Source organism: Pithys albifrons, chromosome 1 (genome assembly GCF_047495875.1).
Source record: "Pithys albifrons albifrons isolate INPA30051 chromosome 1, PitAlb_v1, whole genome shotgun sequence".
Lineage (NCBI taxonomy): Eukaryota > Metazoa > Chordata > Aves > Passeriformes > Thamnophilidae > Pithys > Pithys albifrons.
The window spans coordinates 88,287,540-88,309,788 of NC_092458.1; the positions used below are offsets into that span (position 1 = coordinate 88,287,540).

The 22,249-nt window shown below is 40.8% G+C and overlaps 1 protein-coding gene across 1 annotated transcript in view; it reads left to right on the forward strand.

The window, feature by feature from the left end:
- The window catches only part of TBX15 (T-box transcription factor 15), a 92,190-nt gene that overhangs the window by 53,932 nt on the left and 16,009 nt on the right, over positions 1–22,249 (forward strand). The window contains exons 3-7 of the mRNA XM_071572074.1: positions 7,535–7,636; positions 9,386–9,557; positions 9,922–10,089; positions 14,388–14,452; positions 21,437–21,534. Of these exons, the coding sequence (XP_071428175.1) occupies positions 7,535–7,636; positions 9,386–9,557; positions 9,922–10,089; positions 14,388–14,452; positions 21,437–21,534 (605 nt within the window). The remainder of the gene's footprint in view (positions 1–7,534; positions 7,637–9,385; positions 9,558–9,921; positions 10,090–14,387; positions 14,453–21,436; positions 21,535–22,249) is intronic.

Genomic DNA, 22,249 nt, shown 5'->3' on the forward strand with positions numbered 1-22,249 from the left:
CTTACATCTGTACAGAGAGGGCTGCTGGTTTTGCTCTTCTGCCTCAAATGCAAGAGGCAAAGTAACAGGAATTAAGTTACTTGCTATTGTACAACACCTTTCTCTGGAGATATCAAAGCAAACACAGAGGAAATTATTATTATTCCCTTTTCATAGAGGGTGAAATTCAGACCTAAACAGATTAAGTGATCTGTCCAGCATCATTAAGTATGGCATTGGAAGAACCAACTCCTTTGCTTCTGACTGTATTGTCCTAGTGACTGGACCATTTGGTCTCAGAAACTTAATATATTATTACCTGTTGGATTAACTATAATTAATTCTCTTATGATACATGAAGTAGATAGACTAAAAGAGCATCATAAATATCTCACAGCCTGCCAACACCTGTTCAAACTAACATGCCCAAAACCTAGTGATCTGAAGGTGACCTCATCAGCTCATACATTTCTGAATTAAGTAACTGATCTTTCTGGCATCTTAAAAAGCCATGCCCTGATCATAGAGGGGTTTGTGTGTTTGTTTGTTTGTTTTATTTTTTTTTAAGTCACCAAAAAGTTGCAACATCAATGCCACTGGAATTTTGTAAATAGTTCGACACAATTTCTCACAGAAGCCTTGACATCATTGGCAGGGATCCTGGAAAAGGAAGGGCTCTGGAAAAAAAATCCCACAGTAAAACACTCTGTGGAGATATAAAATAATGAAATTAAATTCTTTGGAATGGAAAAAATGCCTGAAGTTCCTTAAAAATTTTTAGGAAAACACACAATACTAAATGCACTGCTGGTTTTCTTTTTTCTTTCTTTCTTGTTTTTGTTTTTTTTTTAAACAATTGTTAGTGGGAAATTTTCATCAGCTTTTGCTGTAAAACTATTGTTCTGACACATATGAATCAAAATGTTTAATGTCAGCAATAGTTCCTGGAACTTGCCGTTCATGTTGCATTCAGACAAATACATCTTCTCACATTGCGTATCACCATACCAAACAATAGATATCTATCCCTAATTACACAGTAATTAGAGAAAGCTGATTAAGAATTATTGTGAGGTGTAAATAGTTTCTTCCATGTGGGTACATGATGCAACAATTCCAGTGAAGCACCATGCCAGGAAAAATGACCCCCATTTAGTAAAGAAGCATCCCAAAGCAAAACATTCAAATTCACTTCCCTCACCTGATTTTTTCTCTTTTCTTCAACTTGGCCCCAAATAAAAAAAAATTGTTTTGATTTTCTTAGATTTTGGCTCTTGTTTTGGAGGAAAGATCTCTATTCTCTGGTCAAAATCGTGGTCTGCATTTTCTGATGAACTATCTGCTTTCTATTCATGCAGCTGTCAGAGGTGTTTAACAACACATCTTAAGAAAGACAGACACTCTGACTTTATTTAAGGATTCAAAGCAATGTGTATTTTGATAATTTTTAGTGGGAATACACATAGGAAAAGTTGTATGGACTGTAAAGAATATTTGCCTTTCCAAGATTTGTTTTCTTATAACACCATGAATAATATTCTCAAATTCCTTTGCAAACTCCAGTCTGGATATTTTTCCACTCATGGAAGACCATGTATCGCTTACATATCTTACCATGCAAATCAAAAATTATTTATAAACCTAAATAATATTTTTCCTCCTTGAAAGGAGATGCTTATCCTTAAGTCTTGATAGTCAGTTGTCTCATCCCTGGCTACCTAGAGAAAATCTAGGTAGCTACTAAATATATGGGGTTTTTCTGCTTGATGAAATTCTTCTCCAGAAGTGATGTTAACAATATTGCAGGGGTTTGGTTTGCTTTGTTTTTTTCTGTTGACTACATTTGTATGTTGACCATTGCAAAGCATAATGAAGAGTTGTGCAGTTTCTTTAGGTAATACACCTGTTTGTTGAGGATGGGTCTTACAGAAATGATAAAATTCAGATATTTATCATTTTTCCTTCAGAGATGATGTGTTGATGATGGGTGAGAGCTGATTCAGGTAGTCCTGTTTCTCCATGTGGGATGTATGACATATGATGAATCCCACAGGTTAGGTTGTATGATTTCTGGAAGAAATAGCAGAACTGGTGTTCTTTCCTCAAGATTTTCTACTACTTACTGAAATTGTGAGAGATGCACATTGTGATTTGCATCTGTTTCCTTCCCCATAGAAGATTTTTCTCTTATTGCTTTCTCTTTGGAAACCCTGTTTGAGTCCTCTAAGACCTTCTTGTTTTGAAAGCCATTATAATTACAGATTCAGTTGCCTAAAACTACAGCTGCTCCTAAATTTTCTGTGACTTGTAAGGCACAGCTTGGTTCCTGCCTGACCACACAATGTCTTTCTGCTCTTGCTGTGTAATGCTAGTTTCTAACCTACACTCTCATTTCAAACATATTTCTGGAACTATATCCTGACTATGTCAGGCTGACTACACTTTTTGAGTTTCGGACTCCCATTCTCACTCATATTTAATTCTACTTTGTTTTTTTTTCTTTTCTTTATGCTGTATTTATAGATGTCTCTTTTTTTGTCAGTTTCCATAAACTTACTCCAGTCCTCTTGTAACTTTTTCTTTCTTCCATTCCATGAAAAACGTTAGTCAGATTTTAATCAGATGCTTGTAACAAGACTCCTTTGTTCCTTGTACAAAAGATGCAAATGGCTGTCAGCTGCAGTCCATTCAAATCCGCACTTACCTTTATCTCCTTTTTGTTTGAAAGGCAAGCTTAGACCCTGCATAAAATAAAATAAATTCATCTTAAGCAGAGTCATACTGATTTGAGCAACTAGTCCTAATACCATCTTTAACTCTTTTTGCCTACCCTCCTTTATTAACCATGCTTGTACCCTGGCAACATCAGCAGAGGAATTGGAATCCCTCCCTGCATCTCTACAGTCCCTGTCTAAAGTCCATGGTCATCAGAGTTGACTGATTTATAGAGCTGACTGATGTATAGAAGTGCAATATGCACTTATTCCTGTGAGAATACACTGTAAAGAGTTCTTGGAGTCCTCCTCTGGAAGGGAATAGTTGCCTATTGTTTAAGGAGATGGTTATATAAGTGTGACCACACATACCAGCACATCTAAATTGCTCTGGGAAACCAGGTTCTACATGTCACAGAGACAAGATCTCATCTCAGCAATGAGGGAAGTTATCTCCTCTGTCATATCACAGTTATCATATCCATACTGCAGGATGGCTCAAACCAAAGTGCTGAGGCCAGGCCTCAGGAATAAAAGAAGAAAAAGCCAGCAGTGAGTGGAACAGGTGACCTTGTCTTCTTCTGCCTCCTCCTGATAGGTTAAATGGTGTTTTGCATGGATTTCCCTTGTGTCCCTGAAGTAATGAGTCTGTGTTGTTTGAAGCATGTACTTAGGGCTGCTTACATTACCAAGTGTTATTTTTTATTTTCAGTGCTCTTCAGTTAGTGACAACAGCAGGGGTTTTGGAATGAAGCTTTATTGATACTGAAGGGCCCCATGGAGAGGACTTCTCAGAGTAAGGGCTGGCAGGCTACAGCTACTAAACTGCAGCTTAGAGGTCCTGGCCCAGTGGGCCAGATAAGCTTTCCCCAGGTTCCAGAAATATGTCCGCTTTGGGAGCAACTGAGAAGGTCTGCTGATCTCCCTCTCCCTTATAGACAATAAATCCTTTTGCTCCCAAGCCCTGCCCTCAGCTTTTCCTCTCAAAACAAATGTCTCATCCACATGATCCCATGACACAGAGGGAAACAGAAGGGTATGCCTCCGTTGTCTTGCCTTGGCTTGCCTTGCCCTGTCCTGCCTTGCCTCACATTGTCTTTCTTTCCCTCACGTATCACACGTTCATTTTTTATGAAGAAATATGATTTGGCATCAGTCTTAAATGCAAGGAAATATGAGATATGAAGTAGTAATGATAACTTCAGGCTGCCCCATAAACTCACACACACTGCAAACTCTGCACACTTAATCTGCAAACCTAAATCAGATAATTTTGCTGGGTTTCTCAGTTGGCTTTTTTTATGACTGGGAAATGACCACTCTGTTTCTGTCAATAGATAAACTGTCTTTTGCTACAATTGAAGAACACATCCCTTTGTTTTATGGCTAGCATTTAACACTTGTCATCCTCATCTAAATCTAATCTTATCTAAGTTTCTAATTTAAGGTTTAGAAACTGAAGCTTTATTCTACTGAGGAAAAAATTTGGTTTGGGGATACACCTGTTATCCTCCTTCTTTGAACAGTTTTCCCAAAGGAATATTGAACTGTATTTTTTGTGTTAAATGAGTATTTTAGAAAACAACAACAAAAATATCATGCTAGCTGCCACAATCCAACTATTTCTTTCTTTTGCTGAAAGTTCCCAAATATGGTTCTTAATATCAATACACTACAGTGCTAGAAAATACTATTTTAATGATGTTCTAGAGAAATTTATGTATCATTCACTTTCTTCACATTTGATCTTCATAAACTTCACTCTCATTATGGAAGGAAACAGAAATTGAGTAGATTGAGGCATATGGTTGTTACTGAAATGCTTTAAGAAAACCTTCTAAGTGGTCTTAAAGTAATTTAATAACTTATTTCATATCACATCATATTCCCCTAAAAGGCTACTGTGTGTAAGTTCACAGTCTAAGTTTAGGAAGACTTGTTTTCCTGCTGAGTGGTAAAGCTAACATATAAATAACTTGATCATCCCAAACTGCTGCTGATACAAACCTGCTCCTAAAATATATCCGATGTCATCATACGTTCTCTATGAAAACAGACAGCCTTCGTGTCTGTAGTTGTTGGTACAAAGCTAGCTGATACCTTTCTAGACGAAAGATTCTTCACTGTTTATTAATATCATATTCATAAGCCATATTCAAATGGCCTGAATTCTTTCCAAACCTTTAAGCCCCTTGTTTTCTATAAGGATGGTGCCTCTGGGGGACTGAGAGCCAGCCAAGAGGAAATGCAGAGAACAGGGATTTTACCAGGATTACACATGAGTACATCCCTAAGTCACCACTGTTTGCCTCTGCCTTTTCCATTTTCCCCCTTGTACGCAGCAGTGCAGCTGGAGTCCTGCTGTGACAGTTACAGGCCACATCCTTATGGCAAAGAAACTTAAGTTACTTTTACACCCACAGAAAAAGAAAACCAGTAATAATTTACAAAACTTTAAAAGTACACTTAAACCTTAGAGAAAGCAATGGGATCAGCTGAGCTCTCTCCGATCATTTTAGAGCTTAGCCTCTAAGCCTGCTGAATGGTCTGTGGTAATCTTTTACAAGGTATTTCATAAGCAAACAACCCCACAGGCTATACTGCAACTTTACACAGGGCTGCAGATTTGGAGAGAGCTTCTTAGGACACACAGAGCGTTCAATTTTCCCAATACAGTGCATAGACTTGGACCCAAAGAGGCTCAGATTTAATCCTGGGTTTCTCATCAACCCTCTGAAACATGACCTACCTCTTTAGCTGCTCCCAAGCCACCTCTCTCTAATTAAGGTGAGCTGGACTGTAAAATGTTGCATCCTGTACCCATTTGGCTTGGCAGATTTAATGAGCCATTGTGGTCAAGAAAAGGTAATGCCCTCAAGCCACCAAAGACTAATCCATTATTCCTTTCCAGCACCACCCCCAAGTCATTCCACTAGTAAACTCACATCATGAGTTACACTAATCTGCTTAGTCCTTGAAGGGTTTCCGCAGACAGTTTTATGTCTCTCATAACTCAGGTCAGCTGTGCTGTAGCAACTGTGGAGTGATGCTCTCCCTACCCTCCATGAGAAATGCCCTTTTCCAAAGCAGTTGCAGTTACTAAAAGGTCAGAACTTACGTTCTCAGTGTGTCCTGAAATGAAAGAGCTGTGGGTAAGATAAAGGCTGGACATCAACCTCCTCCTTCTCACCCTCTTCTGCAAGTGGCTATATGTGTCTTGGATGGGAAAGAACAAAATACCTTCTCATGGTCACACCTCTGCACTGCAAAGTTTGAGAGACATTTGGAGATATTGACACAAAATTTCCTGTTTTCTTCCTCCTCCAGTCCGTGTCCACTGGTAATACCTTGAGAAACAGAAATGTTGGGAGAAGATCTACATCTACTTCTCCAACATCTCACTGTTTCTCACTAAATAGAAAGGAAAACATCATGATGGTTTCTAGGGATGGCTCCTAGAAACAGTGGGCAACATTTCTTTTACAATTTTCCACTATTTTGGCATTGTGATTTTAAATTCCCCTTTACTATCCTCCTTCCATCCATATACCCGCATTCCATAAGGATATGTCTACTTATCAGAAAAGCAGAATGTAATTTTGAATGAGCATGCATTACTTTCAGAATGTCTCCTACTAAAGTCCTGTATTTTCTAGGTAGAAGTCATCCAATCGACTAACAACATCCGATAGGACCCCAGCTCAAGTTTTTCTCAGATAAGGGCTAAGAATCCAGTCAAGTAGCTCAGGTTTGAGTTAACAGCCAGTGATACAATGCTGGATTTCTTTCAGTCCTTTGGTTTGCTGCTTGATTTCTTCTGCATTTCACCCAGTTCTGCTCCTCAGATTTTATGAAGATGTAAAAATATATTACTTGCAAATATAATATGGCATAACCAATTCCCTTAGCATGCTGTTTCAGGGAGGTATAGAATGGAGATTGATCTACTGACCACCATAAAATTTTTTAAGGGTAAATTATGCCCTGACATCTTTGAGGTTAAAATTGTTCTGCTCTGTTCTTTTCTGAAATAATTGCCTTGCTACAAACACTTCCAGAACAGTGACCAGTGCACAGCAGAGCTAAACTTTTGCTCAGACAAGAGAAAGGCTGGGAATTTATTCTTCTTGGTGTAGAGTTTCATAATTTGCCTATTAGAAGAAAATGCTAAAGACAGACCTGGATCATATGGCATAGGAAGACAACATTTATTAAAAAGATTGCATAAAATATCACCAGGATGTCAAGGAAACCATGACAATAGTGCCAGTGTTTCTCTTAAATGCTAATTATATTCTTAATAAGCAGATTAATTTGAGGGATGTTTTTTATTAAATAACTATAAACATAGGAGCAAGAAAATCTTTCAGGACAATATATTTATTTTAAATATTACCCCCAGTGCTACCAAACTATTTTGAAATGTGATATTCTCAAAAAAAAAAAAAAAGAGCTAAATGATCCTACATGTAATGGAATATGAAAGAATAATCATAGGTGAATAGTCAGTGAGAAAAAACAGTGGGAAGAAGGTTCACTGTCCATCCTGAAAATGCCTTAGGGAGGACAATTTTTTGTGAAGTATAGCAGAACTGTCTGCTAGGAACTGAAAACAGAGAGCTTGATTGTGAGTGTTTTATTATTACTTACAGATTGTTATTCTGTTACCCCTTTTCTAAGTTCAAACCACTGCCAGGACAGTCTTTTCTACCCACACCAAGTATGCCAAGTACTGGGCTGTGTAAAGGAGCATGTTCCTGTTCTCAGAGGGAGCTATAAGGAGCCACTTCCTCTTCCTTATTCACCACTTTTCCCCCTCATTTCTACTCTTATTTTCCTAGGAGAATGTTTCCAGCCATGAGGGTGAAAATTACAGGTTTGGATCCTCACCAGCAGTATTATATTGCCATGGACATTGTCCCTGTGGATAACAAGAGATACAGGTAAGTTTTTTAGGTGCAGATGTAGGAATCTTGTAATAACTTCCTGACAATGACAGCCTAGCAAAGACATCTGCCCTTGTACACCATTGCAATGGTGTGCTGGAGGAGACCATGTTGATTTACTCCAATGTGGTTGATTTGACCAGAATCATGAGACACAAACACAGAGGTTTAATATACTCTTGCACTTTTGGATTGAAGTTTTTCTTTTTTCAAATAGTAGTTTTTAACTGACAGGTTCCCAGTTCCCTATTATGCATTTCCAATTGACATGATTAGCAGCAACTGTTTGAGGGAACTGGTGACTGGAATTATCAATGGGGAGTCTGCAGCCTCCAAAACTGCTTCAGCAAGAAAGAAAAGGGCAAGTAGTAGGTGAACTAAGACAGGAACCTCAGGTGTGGCCTGAGATGAATTGAGTGATTTCTCTTTTAAAAGCATTCACTGTCCAGCACAGCAGCCACAGTGGTCCTGAATTACAGTGTACAATCATTGAGAAACCCTCCAGTGCTGAGCTGAAAATCAGGAAGAAGAGATTTCTCTGATATTAATGGACTTTGACCCTTAAAAGTACTCTGGAAGATTCATGGTCTCCTGCATCCCAGAAAACTATCCAGACAGAGGTGATTTTTGTATTCTTATTAAAAGACCCCTGACAGCAAGTCTTTTCCCCAGATAGTCTTAACTGAACCACATTTCAAAGATTCAGAATTGAACCTCTGCTTCAAATGCTAAGTACTACATTTTTGCTCTCAAAATGTGCAGAGTGTTTCTCAGGAAAATGCTTTTCCTGGGGAGGCATCAAGATAGTGTTTGACATTCAGCCGCATGATTTTCCTCTTTCTTTGAGAGTGGTTCTGACAACATTAACATTGAAAATAAATATTTTTTCTTACCCTTTGTTTCTGTCTTTAGAGCCAACTAGCAGTGAAAGGAACAGACTATTTTTTTAAATATATTTCTTGTGAAAATACAGGAAATGAGTCACTGTTTGTAGGTAAAGACTGAAACAGCTTAGCAGAGCTGAGTAGAGACCCAATGAGGGGCAGCACAGGGCAGAACCCAGAGGTGTTTCAGGGCTCTGTAAAATGCCTTAGATGGACAGAGCTGCAGGACAGAAAAAAAGTGGCTAAGCAAAGTTGTGGTAGAGAAATATATGGCATATATAGCATGGCTAGATCAGGAACACAAAAGATCACAGAAGACCAGGAACACAAAACCAATTTTTTCTTTAATCCCAGCATATGTAATACTACATGGAATTTCCTCTTTTGCAACAGTTCAAACCAGAAATTCTGTTTTACCAATTGTTCCAGTGGTATCTATTGCCTTTTGTCCTTTCTATGTGAAGCCACATGTGTTTGGCAAAGTCTGGTATGGGATGCAGGGCAGATTTCCAGAATTTAGAGAGCATTTATTAATATTTTAGAGGACTTTGTTTATCCATATTTTCCAGCTTTTTGCTCTGGCTCAGAGAGGGTTAAGGAGTTGAGAAGGCACATGTGGCTGAGTTTTACAGGGAAAATAACTGCAAGGTGGTTTTAATAAGGAATCAAGTCTGAACAAGTGGCTTAGGGGTAATATGGCTTTCATTTAGAAGGTAGGAGGTTGCAATAAAGCACATTCTCCCCTGACTGCAAATGAGAGCTTGGGGTGCATGTGGTAGGGTGGCAGGAGAGGGGGAGCCCTGGACATATTCCTTTGCTGAGTGAGTGACAACTTCCCTCAGATCTCCCCTTCCTTTTTCAGGTATGTGTATCACAGCTCCAAGTGGATGGTGGCTGGCAATGCTGACTCTCCAGTGCCCCCGAGGGTTTACATCCACCCCGACTCACTGGCTTCTGGAGACACCTGGATGAGGCAGGTGGTCAGTTTTGACAAGCTCAAGCTGACCAACAATGAGCTTGATGATCAAGGCCATGTAAGTTAGAAGTTAATCCTGGTGCCTCCTGTCCCAACCTCACTCCTCTCAGTCTTAAAAGAGTACTACTGCTGCTTTGATGCACCTGTATTTTGTTGGGGACATGTGTCTGTGGCTGCTCTCCACAGTTATGGAGCTTTTTCCGTATTTCAGTGCTTTTCCTCAAAATATTGCCTGACTCTATAAAGCAATAAAGCATCTTTCTCTCTGCACGTTGCACAAAATCTGTCTCATACATGCTTTGAAGAAAAGGGCAATTTTCTTTATATTAGCTCTTATTCCATCCCTGCTTCCTTGTGCGTCTGGATGTGGTGTAAAATATTTGGGAAAAAACCCCATCCTTTTCCTCTTGTTTTCTCTTCAGATAATCTTACACTCAATGCATAAATACCAGCCCCGTGTTCATGTCATCCGCAAGGATTTCAGCAGTGATCTTTCTCCTACAAAGCCAGTTCCTTCAGGAGATGGGGTGAAAACTTTCAACTTCCCTGAGACAGTTTTCACCACAGTGACAGCCTATCAAAATCAACAGGTAAAGCTGTGTGCTTTCAGGCTCTTTTTATGTTGGGTGTTCATGAAAGTATCAGTGTGCTCTTTGTGATTGAGACATTAACTTCTCTACGAAACAAACCTAAAGAAGAGAGTACACTTTACAGGTTAAAAAAAGAAAATGCTTGTTATGGAGTAGTGTGTAGACATGAAGTATGTATGTATGGCCAGACTTGGCGAATGCAGATTTACTCCTTACGTGGGTGAGCCCTTCCAGCCTGCGCAGTGGATTTTTTAGGTGAGGCACAGCGTGCGCAGAACTGGCCCTACCGTTTCAGTCCTGAGGTCCATTTGCCACGGCCGAGCGAGCTTGGACAGTGACAGGGAAGTCCTCAGGAGTGTCACAGCACCCGGTACTAACCAGGGCTGACCCTGCTGAGCATCTGAGATGTGATGGGATGGGATGGGATGGCAGGGAGGCATAGAACTGCCAGGGGATGGTCCCCACTGAGACTCAAACTCAGGACCTTGGGATTCGGAGTTCAGACATGAAGTATCTAGCCAGAAAACCACCTTGGAGATTAGATGGCTGTAGCTTTTAGTGTAAAGTAAGTGATACCAACCATAAAGAGATGCATTGTGTTCAAATTTCTTTACTTTCCCATGGTACAAACTACAGTGTACTATCCCTGCTGTAATTTTAAGGCAGTACAACTAGTCCAGGTCTGTTCTCTCAAACAGAAAACACATCGTTGGGGTTTTTATAGCAGTGAAGGAAAAACTTTTAAAGAAGTGCATTCTCATCAGTTTGTTGACAAAATAAGTCTTAGAACACATGTATTGCATATGAACTGAAATCCTCATGCAGAAATGTGCTGAAAGATATGGGTCAGGTAAGGAGTCAAGTTAGGCACCTGAGCTTTAGGAAAGCGAACTTCCAGCTCTTCTAGGAGTTAATCAATAGAATCCCCTTGGAGTCTGCCCTCAGGAACAAGGGATGGAACAGAGATGGCAGATCTTTAAGGAACTTTTCAATGCAGAACAAGAATTAGCAATCTCCCAGAGCAACAAAATCAGGCAAGGAAGTCAAGAGACCAGCACGGTTGAGTAAGGACCTACTGGCCAAACTGAAAGGAAGGAAGCAAATGCGCAAGCAGTGGAAACAAGGACAGATAACCTGGGAAGACTATGGAGATTAAGTACAGTTGTGTAGGGCTTGGGTGTGGGAGGGTAAGGCAAAGCTGGAACTGAACCAGACAAGGGATGCAAAGAATAACAAGAAGGGCTTCTACAGGTATGTTAACCAGCAAAGGAAAGTCAAAGAAGGTGTACCTCTCCAATAAACAATGCTGGGCAACTGGTAACAACAGAGGAGGAGAAAGCTGAGGTACTTTACAACCCTTTTGCATCAGTCTTCAATGGCAGCCTCTCTTCCAACACCTCTTGAATGGGTGGACAGCAGGATGGGAACAGGGGAAAAGAAACTCTTCCCACTGCAAGAAAGATCAGTTGACAAGGTTTTGAGGTGACCAAATTGTGGCCTTCCAGTACCTGAAGGGAGCCTTCAAGAAAGATGTAGAGAGACTTTTTACAAGGGCATGTACTGACAGGACAAGGGGGAATAGACTAAAATTAAAACAGAGGAGGTTTAGATTAGATATTAGGAAAAAAATTCTTTGCTGTGGTGAGGGGGGTCAGGCACTGGAACGCGTTGCCCCAGAGTAGCTATCCCTGGCAGATCACAAGACCAGGATGGGTAGGGCTCTGCTTGCACACATTTGCTCCGCCTTCTCCTTCAGTGGCCAGTGAAAGATTGTGTCCTACTCTTTAAGGAGATGTCCCCTCACTGCTTCTTCAGGCATGTTAGTTGCACACATTGACAGCTCCCTATATCCACTCATTCTTTTTGTAGTCTCCTTACCTGTTGCTCATCTGCCAGATACCTTTGCCTCAGGGATTCTCATTAGTCTTCACACCTCTGTCATGCTTTGGGCTCAGGGAGCTCCTCTTCTCTTGTTTGTCAACACACACTCTATTTTATTCTCAGGTGAGAGGCACATCCCATTTACCTTTCCTGCCATTTTTCTTCTTACTGGGGTAGGCATTGTGATGTCATTAAAAGGCCTGCATAAGGTTATTTTTTTCCCAGCCATGTGAAACATAATCTCAATTGTTGAAGGTTTTGATGCATTAATACTCTGTCCATTTAGAGAGTGCAAGGTACTGCTGTAAAACTAGAATTAGGGTACAAATCCATTTGGAATAAAAATAATATATTATCAAGCTCATTAGGGCAATACAGTATACAATTTTCTGCCATGAATTGAAGAGGAATCTTGAATGAAAAATCTGGTGAAGAAAAATGATGAAGTTAGTATTTTTTTCCATGACAACATCCGTGCTTCTATAGAATGACTTCATGAGCTCAATGGATGACATTAATTCAGTACTTTTGGATTGAGGGACAGATTCATTAAATCACCTTAAGGCAGGTTGTAATATGTAAGCAATTTCTAACAATTGTGAATTGCAACAATTTAATGAAATGTCATAGTTTATATTGCAATATTTGAAAGCACATACAATGACAATGCTACCATGACTACTTGTTTTTCTTCCCATGACTACTAACTTCTTTTGTCAGTCTGGTCCCCTTGATTTGACCTAAATCATGATCCAAAATGGATCAAAAATACTGTAACACAATGGCAAGTTTGCTGTCATTGCAGTATGGGAAATTTCCTGTCCCCTCTCCCAAATGCATATGTTCCACAAAATTTATCTGTATCCCAGACATGGAAAGAGGATAGAGAAAGTAAAAGAAATTACAGGAAATAAGACTGTGATTCTTGCTTAATGATCAGACCTATAAGACATAATTACACAGGTAAGGGAAGTGTAAAGGAGGGATCCCTGTCAGGAATTGGCACCATAAGTAAAGAAGTACTGAAATTTCTGTCTCTCTGAATTCCAAATGTGGGGAGGGTTGTCAAAAAAAAACTGGGGGACACAATCACATTTTTATAATACCAGTAAAGAGATTCTGGTGGTCTGGAGAAGCATTTCCATTAAAACCATGTTTAAATCCCCTGAATCTGTCTGCATGCCTTCCAGTGGCTTTAAAACTTGGTCTTACTGGGAGAAGTGTCTCTGGAAACAACTGTAAAATGTTAGCAAATCCACCACAGGGATTCCCTCTCCTGTAATTCCATCCTCCACAGAACATATCTGTCTCTGTACACACAAGTCCCAGGACAGCTGCAAAGTCAGGCTAGCGGAAATTAAGTTCACAAATTAAGCTTCTGCAAAAATAGGAGCTGCATTCCAGATCTGAGGTTAATATTCAGAGTAAGGGCTTGGTTCTGACAGAAGCAAAACACCTGCAAATTGACTTTAGATCAGACTGTATTAAACTAGTCCCTTCCAAGCTGTTTCAGCAAAAACACCTCAAATTTGATAGGATTGGAGATCTCGCTCTCCTTTCATCCCAGAGATAGAATCTCCAGGACCAGGTGAGGCAGGCAGAGGAGAGCTCTTGTGCTACACCAGCTTGTGGAATAGCCAATAGGGATCAGAATACCACAGGTTGTAAGCTCAAAATCCTGACGCTATTTTTCTTATTTACCAGCATAGAATTCATGCTTACAAATAAAGTGGGAATTAAGACACACACACACACGCGGACACACACACACCCCCCACACGCACACACACCAAGCACTTAGATTGACACCTCCTTTATTTAGAGGAGGGAAAAAAGAAAAACAAAAGAAGATTTCCTTACCAGAAAACCCTTAAAGGGCCACCCAGGGGCTGACCAGAACAGCAGCAACTTGTACGTGTGAGGGGGCTGCCAGCTGCCATCTCTGGGGGTTGGAGCCTGTGCTTTGCTGGGCCTTTTCTCCTTGACATTGCTTGAAGGGTCATGAGTGCATCCAGCTGCTGGATATCTAGAGTGTTGAGGCTGGGATAACTCCGATACCAGCCAAACTTGGGCAGTGTGCCTGCTTCACAAACCACACAGCCACTGATAAATTACAACTTCTGGGGTTCTGCCTTTGGATCCAAGGTGTGCTTGTCCTTCCAGAACAACTTCTTAGCCCAAGCACTGCTCCAGCTTTCTTAATGCTGCCATGGTTTCCATCTCTGGTGCCATTCTTTGGTAAGCAGATAGTGAGTTCATAGATAATGGAAGGGCAACTTTAACAGATGTCTGGGGAATTAAGTATGGAAGACAATTGTACAGGTGGCTTGGGTAAGAGTGATAATCATCCATAATGTTCATTTGTTTAAAGAGAAAAATTTGGAGACATCAACTAATTGTCTTTTTCTTCCTTTTAGATCACTAGATTAAAAATTGACAGAAACCCCTTTGCTAAAGGCTTCAGAGATTCTGGGAGAAACAGGTAACAGGGACTTGTTTGTGTTTCTTCACTGACCTCTTCCCTCCTTTCCCTAATGAACACACAGGGCATGTATCTAAGGTTGAGGAAGGCATTTCATGTTCCCAATTACTTTTTACAGGAGAAATTTGCTGTGGACTAGTGCTCAGAGGAATTAGAATGATTGTTTTAATCTGCTTAAACAAATCTAATGTGTAATGATGACTTCTTTAGGAAGTACTTTCCAGATTAGCCAGCTAGACTGATCCCACATCCTTTCAGAAGTCTCCTCCAGTGCTGTTCCTACCTCTGTCTGGATCCTGCAGTCCCAAACCCTGACAAAAGAGTTTAGGTATTCTTAGACAACATTCCTGTAAAGGCAGCTTATCGCTTTCCTGCTTGATAACATTTTTCTGTGACTTTTTTTTTTGTTGATGTATACTTAAATTTTCTGTCTTCTTCTACCATAGTATCCCTTCTGTTACCACTACTTTCTTTTGTATATATATTTCGCTGTTGTATTTTTTCTTTCTTTTTTTTTCTCTGTGCTGGATAATTAGATTATTTATACTTATTTCTATGACTTTCATGTTTTAAAACATTCTTTAGCATCTCTGATAAGTTATTAGTAAATTGCTCATGTGTCATGATATCTATAGAATAAGGTAAAATTAATGAACTCACCAAGACATTGATACTGTAGAGCTTTTTTAAATTTTTTTTTGCTATTAAAATGAAGAACAGAGAGAGAAAATGGGGGATTGCAGATTGTAAAACAGGCAAAGAGGTCACAGTCTAACACAGTGCAAAATAATAGCTTATTCTTTATTATATGTAGAGCTGGCTGAAGGGCATTTTTTAATTTTAATTTTCATAGGAAATTCCAAAACTTGGAGTGCAAATATTTGCTTTACATTAGAAGAAAAAATGACTTTCTGATAGACTTGCAGTATAAAACTGCAAAAATATTCTCATTTCAATTTCTGTTTTTCTCCCGTGATGTCAGATTATTTCACTTTGACTGTGTTACCTGATTTTTGTCAGGATTTTTATGAAAGGGTTAAATAAAACATCTTGAGTATTATTTAGGAAAAAATGTATTTTTAACAGCACAATAATTAAACAGAAACTTTAATCAAAACTCCCTATTGTAATAGGAAAAGGCATTACAGAGTTACCGAAAAAGAAAATCCAAACAAAAGTTTAACTTTTTCTGCCGTTCATGAATCCTGAAGAGTGTGCAGCAGATCTAAGTATTTCATATCTGAAGGATGTGGATTTCCTTGAAATTGGTGTGACAAAGGTTTTAAACATTAAATTAATTTTAGAATTAGATGTATGAACCTTACAAGAAGCCTAGGGTTGTAAAGCAAGGCTCTGAGTGTGCAGACCAAGTGAAAGTCATGTGCATAACCCTCCTTTGCTGTCTCCATGGGCACTGTAATTTAGTTTTTGCTTGCATGCTCCTGTTCTGTGGGTTTCCCAGGATCACGACCTCCTTTGTAGGTTGGTAAGGACAGTGTTCAGTGAATGGGCAGCTGCCCTGTGTTTTCCACCACACATTTTAATACTACACTCTCCACAATCACAAAGACATCTAACTGACTTAGAGACTTCCCAGCTCAGTTCCTCTGTTCTCATCTTACAGAAGCTGTGCAAAAAGAGGTTACCATTCATTTAATCCCCACTGGGAACATCAGTTCTCCTTCAGGCATATGGGACTTTTACTCTGCTCTCCTCTCCTGTGTGTGGGAAGTAGTATGTGTCCCAGGTACAAGACCTTCCCTGTGTGCAGAGGTGCAGCTGCATTGGGGGCTGGGTTTGGAAGAGGGATTGATGCAGTTCCAGGTACATGGTGGGCTATATTAACATGGAAGGCATTAATAAGGTCCTAGCTCAGTGAATTTGGGCAGTTTCCTGAAAAGGTTGGGAATTACTGATCTTTGTAGCTCATTGATTTAAGAAAGAGCAGGAAATTGCTACATGGCTGCAGCTGTGGGGATGGCTCAGTAAGGCTTTCTGCTGATGTAAAGAGGAATTAAAATCTTTAAGGTATTACACATCAAAGAGAGCAGCCTGAGGCTTTAGGAAGAAAAAAACAGGCAAAGGTATTTGCAGGCATATATAGCAGTCAGGCGCCTGCCTCACAAGCAGTGGTCTGGCTAAGGTTGCACTGCTGTCATCAGCTAGAGCAGGACACTAATGCTCAGCTGCTCCCTTTTGGGAGGACACATACATATACACATAGGAGGGAGAAAAGCACTCTGGTCCAAGCTGTGTGAGGAAATCACTCTCCAAATTGGACTTTTATTTAACTGTGCTGGATGGCTTTTCTTCCCCTTGTGTATTTGTCATCTCATCTAGATCAGTTGGATTAGCAATTGTGGTGCTCTGCAAATTCCCACACCCTCAAACATCATTCCTACATCCTTCCCACAACTTCAGTCAACTGCAGTACATCAGACTATGACAGAAAATGTGGGCCTTCTTTGAAAAAGAAGTAGGGTAATTTGAAGAAGGGGCCATTTGTGAAGCAGGGAAGTGAGTAGTATATGTCCAAGAGATTTTCTGTGGAAGATCTTAAAAGAAAAAAATGGTGTGGCAGCAGCAGGAGAGATAGAATTCTGAGGCAGCTCCAGGACATCATATCCCAGTGACATTGCAATGCTGAATCAGAACCATGGGTAGAGTTTTCCAGCAAATGATGGAGGAAAGAACCCCCTGAAAAATGCAGAGCAGGTTGGGAAAAAAGAAACTCTTAGGCCACTTCTTCCCTAGGACATTTCCTTTCTGCCTTGTATAGAGGCTCTTCTATTAAATGGAGGTTGATGATTTCCCTCTACTTCTTTTTTCTGTTATTGTTTCACTGTTGTTGCCTACTGCAGAAATTACAGAGTGGACTGTTGTTTTTACAGCTAGTTCCCCTTTTAAATCTTTTGCTTCCATCAGCTCACAGCCTCCCCCTGTGTTCCCTTATTACTGTGGTCTCACTTCATTAGAACAGACTGCTAAAACGCCGCTGCTCTGGGGACACCTCATCGTGATGTAACTGCCTCTATCCATGTCAGGGAGCAATCTTTTCCCAGATCCTTTCTTAGATCTCTCTCAGTTATTTGCATGAGTGTCTCTCTTCATGGCTTACTGCCTCAGTCTTTGAGCTGGGAGAAGGAGCAGTGAGGGGTTTGAGAGGGAAGGGTGGAAACAGCTGAGCAGCTAGACAATGTTTTGCAGGCTTTGAACACTCAAACTCTGTTAAGTAATGGTGTTCAGCCATCTAGACATTAGCCTTGTTGGATTAGGAATTTAGCCTGTGTTTGAAGGTTGAGTCTTAGTTCCTGCTTCTTAGAAATTCCCTCTACCTGATTTTTGGTCCCTCTTCAGTTTGTGCAAAAACACATGAAGTGTCTGTAAAAATGCAACAAGAGAAGTTCCTGGTGATGAAAGGATACCTACATAATGTATGTATGAGGCAGGTTACTATTTGGTTGTTTTCCTGAACTTCAAGGGGTTGAGAAGTTAGAGTTTTTCACATAGGGAGCTCAGGTAGCCAAATGTTTGGGTAGCGAGGGTGCAGATTTAATGCCACAGAGCCTATTTTTGGAGACTGAGTAAAGTTCATTTGGCAGTAGGATGTTTGCAGGACCTCCTTATCCAGAAGGAGGCCAGGAGGAAAAAGTCAGGAAACTCAGCAGGGTGATGGAATTAAAAAAACCCTAGGCTGAAGGCAAACAACAGCATTTTCCTTTCAGATGTGGGCAGCTGAAGTGAATAAAAGTTGCTTGAGCTGGAAATGCTCTTTGAGCTTTTGTCTAGGATAAGAGAGCCAGGAGGGCACTTGAAGCCAATAGTTTGGCTTCCCCAGCGAACAATGAAACGATGACCTGAATCCTGCATGCAGTGGAAATGGCAAGACCAGCCATATGGAATGGATTATGGAGGTGCACAGATAGCTCCTTTCATTTTTCAGACAATGGAACTGTTTCATTTATTGCTTATTATTAAAAATTTATAGCACTAAAAATAAAAGAATGAATGAAAAAGAGAGAGCAAATTTTGGATACCTTTTAAAGGACTGACCTTATTAAAAAAAAAAAGCTGGCAGTGAGTCCTCTTCTGATACTTTTTTTTTTACTTCCTTCATAAAGATGGTGTGAGAAGGGAGGGTTTATGGACTGATAGATAGTTTGAAGTTAATTTTTCAGTGCAGTTCTTTGGAAGAGAATAAAGATGCCACATGGATTATGTTCAACACACTTGGTACCAGCAGCCCTCACTAAAGCTCCCCCCCAAACTGCTGATATTTCAGGAATGCTGCAAACAATTACTTTTTGTCAGCATTTATTGTTGCCTGATTAGGTCTCTTCTTTGGCCAGGTGAGGTTTCTTTTCCCTCTTAGGGGATGGAACATACACACAGAATAGCACTGCAATATTTCTACTTACTAGGAGAACAGACCAATGTCATAAACTGCTGTGGGAGAGACAGATATTAATGTTGATGGAGATTAAATTTCTTGATTCCCACTTCACCACCTCAACATTTTCTTTCAAAAATAGGAATACATCACCTACCAAAAAAAAGGCTGGGGATAGGGTTTTAAAGTCCACACAAAGGTGGTGTGCCTTCTCACCAAAAGCTGTTTTTTAGCATGGCTGCATGTACTTCTCCTGCAAGACTCCATACAGGGTGTGGTGGGTGCCTAGCAGGTTAGCTCATGCTGTCTCATGGATCTTGTTGGTGCAGTAAGGATATGTTCTTCTCAGATACTAGTTCTAAAAGACCCACAGCGTTTTTTCTGCACTAAGAAAAACAGCCCCTGGAGCAGGAGGAGGTGGGTCTCTGGTGCCATCTTTGCTTTCTCTGACACACAGGACAAGAATATAATAGCTTTACCATTAACCTCTGTCAGCTCACAAACACACTGGAGTCCAACCCTTGAAAGCAGTATATTATTCCTGATTTACTGTTTTATTTCTTTTTACTATCTTCTGACTATTCTGCTTTTTTCCTTTTCAAATTACATGGTCCCTGTGAGAATTGTGTTGATTCAGGGGAAAGTGGTAGATGGAGAGCTAGAAACTTTGAATATGAGTCAACTGCTGAGCCGATAATAATGTAGACTCTGAGGAGAGGCAGGGGTAATAGCTTTAACCTGCTTTTACTGCCTCCCTGAGCCACCTCCAGTTAGGGTTTGGGTTTACTGGAAGGGAGTCATGAGAGCAGAGCTAGAAGTCTGATGCTGGTGCAAAGTGGAGTTATGTACATGGGGATCTAGTGACTGAGCCAGACTACGTGTCCACTGGTTTTAGTGAGCTGGCCTCCTGCTCCCCCACATAATCCTGTGGCAGACACAGAGCAGCAGGATTAGCACAGCTGGAACTTTCAGTCTGCATTTCTGGATATATTGTGTGGTTTTAACCATCAAGGCAGGTCCTTTCAATGGCAGGTCTAGTTGCATTGCAACTTGCTCAGGGCATTTTATGCCGCCTGGATATACAGTACCAGAAAGTCCTCCCTCAATGTTTGGGCTGTGGATTTTTTCATGAGGCTTCAAAAAAGGTGCTGTTCTCTTCCTGGCTGTGTGTATTGAGAAACAGATGGAGTCTGAACACATGTGACTTTCACACACAGGGAGCAGAGGAAATCCTGGGGGTGATACCAGTAGTTGAAGGGCAGCTTTTGAACACAGAGCCCAGCTTAGCAGATGGGTTCAAATTCTGCACTGCCGTGTTGTCTCCGAGCTCCATGAGCTGGCAGAGGCCACTGTATTAACCAAATAGTTTTGTTGTAATGTGCTCAGCACTAGTGTGAGACTGCTATGCAGAGATGTCTTCTGTTTCTACTTCTAACAGCTTAGCAGCTAATAAACACCATGCAACAACCTCTCTTCTAAACCTCCTCTTAAAATACAGAGTTTGGTTTGCCAACTCCAATGTATTTAAAGCATCCAAGCTTCCGGGGAGACTTTGGAAAGTTAACTGAATGAGTGGAGGCACGTGCAGAAAGACATTTTCAGAAGCAAAAGGCAGCTCCAGTGTCAGCTCAACATCTGATGAGAGGCTCTGGGGATGTTAATGCCTTTTGCTTTGAAAGGGGATATGTTCTTGCATTTGATGAAGAATCTCTAGCAGTGTTCAGTTAGTGCGAGGGCTATAACCTACTGCTGAAAAAGAGGCAGGGGAAGGGAAGGAATGGGGACCAGAGCAGTGTACAGCTTCCACAGAGGAGAGCCTTTTCTTTGGAAGAAACTCTGGGGATTTGTTTTGTAAAGAACATGGGGTCTTTTCCTGATAATGCACCTCTCTCCTCAATGAGCCTGTGGAGTTAAGGCACTTCCAGCTGAGCTAGAATTCTGTGGTGAAAATAAAAACAAATCTGAGACCGCAGACCTTCAAGAAGAAAAGTTCTGACTAAATTTTTTGACTTTTCCTCTTTGTCATGTCTTTGTGGTGAGTTTGGGACCAAACGCAGGGAGGCCACTGATCTTTTTTAAAGAGCATCTTATGCATTTCTAGTCCAAGTCCAAAACCAAGGAGATTCCAGTTTTGGTGGCTTCCCATAGCACTGCAGAACAGTATCCAGAGCTAGGGAGTGGCAGGGAAAGGCAATTCACAAAATTTCTCTGATTCTACAGGTTGACTCTCAGACCTTCTTTGTTTGCATAACAGCTTGCATCCACAAAACGTGTAGGCCTGCTCAATGATGAAGTATACCTTGAGAAGCTGACAGTCATGTGTCTCCTGAAAAGCAGACAGGAGGCTTGAGATTCTTATTAGAAAGGACAAAGGCATTAAGACACTGTTAGGAGCTTTTGAAACCCTGAGTTGGGGAAATTTCATTTTACTCTGGTGCCCGGCACCTGTGTGGAAAGGCTGAAGAAATCACAGATGCCAAGGTGATCTTTCAGTGCCTGCTGACACTGAAAGGTTGGAACCTTCTTTCCTCAGTGCCTATGCCTCCAGCTGACTGACATTCTTCTTCTTTCCTTGTTCTATTTTCTTTGCATAGGACGGGGCTGGAGGCCATTATGGAGACCTACGCTTTCTGGAGACCCCCTGTGCGCACTCTCACCTTTGAAGACTTCACAACCATGCAGAAGCAGCAAGGTGAGTGTACAGCGGGAATGCAACAATCTGTAGAAAGGGCAGGTGGAGAGGGCATAAGAACAGCAACACACTTTGTCATGTGGCCAGCAACTGGAATGGGGATGTCACACACATCATTGAGCTCTTGACTGCAGTGAAAGGACACAGAACAGAGAGGGTGGACGGAAATGGTGGACAGGCCATGCCTTATGAGGTGCAATAGAACCACTTGATCTCCCTGTTCTCCTCAGTGCTGGAGTTACAGTCCTAAGAGCTACAAGGAGGTGCAGGAAGGAGTGTAGGGTTAGGCAAACCAGCCCAATGACACAGCACGAGTTAATTGTGAAGAGACCACAAAGAAATGGAGGAAATGCTCAAGCATGTCAGACACATTGTTCTCCATTTACAGTTGACATTTGCTATTTGTGTGGAAACACAAGACAAATGGGGCTGTGTCCTCTGGAGTCTTTAGGAGACCAAGAATGGCGCTTCAGAATCACACTACCTTGATTTCAAAAGCCAATGGTCTTGCCGTAGAGACTTTCTGTTAGTAAGAATCTGGGTAGAATTATTGGATAAGGCCAAGTGTTATCCACTTATTCATGCAGTGTCTTTTCATAGCATCTGCCCTTTACATCTCTCACTTGTTAAGTAGGGCTTTCATCTCTAGTTTCAGACTGTGTTGCTATTTTGATTTTTGCAGGGATAGGTCTTTCCCATTTACTTTGTTGCAGTA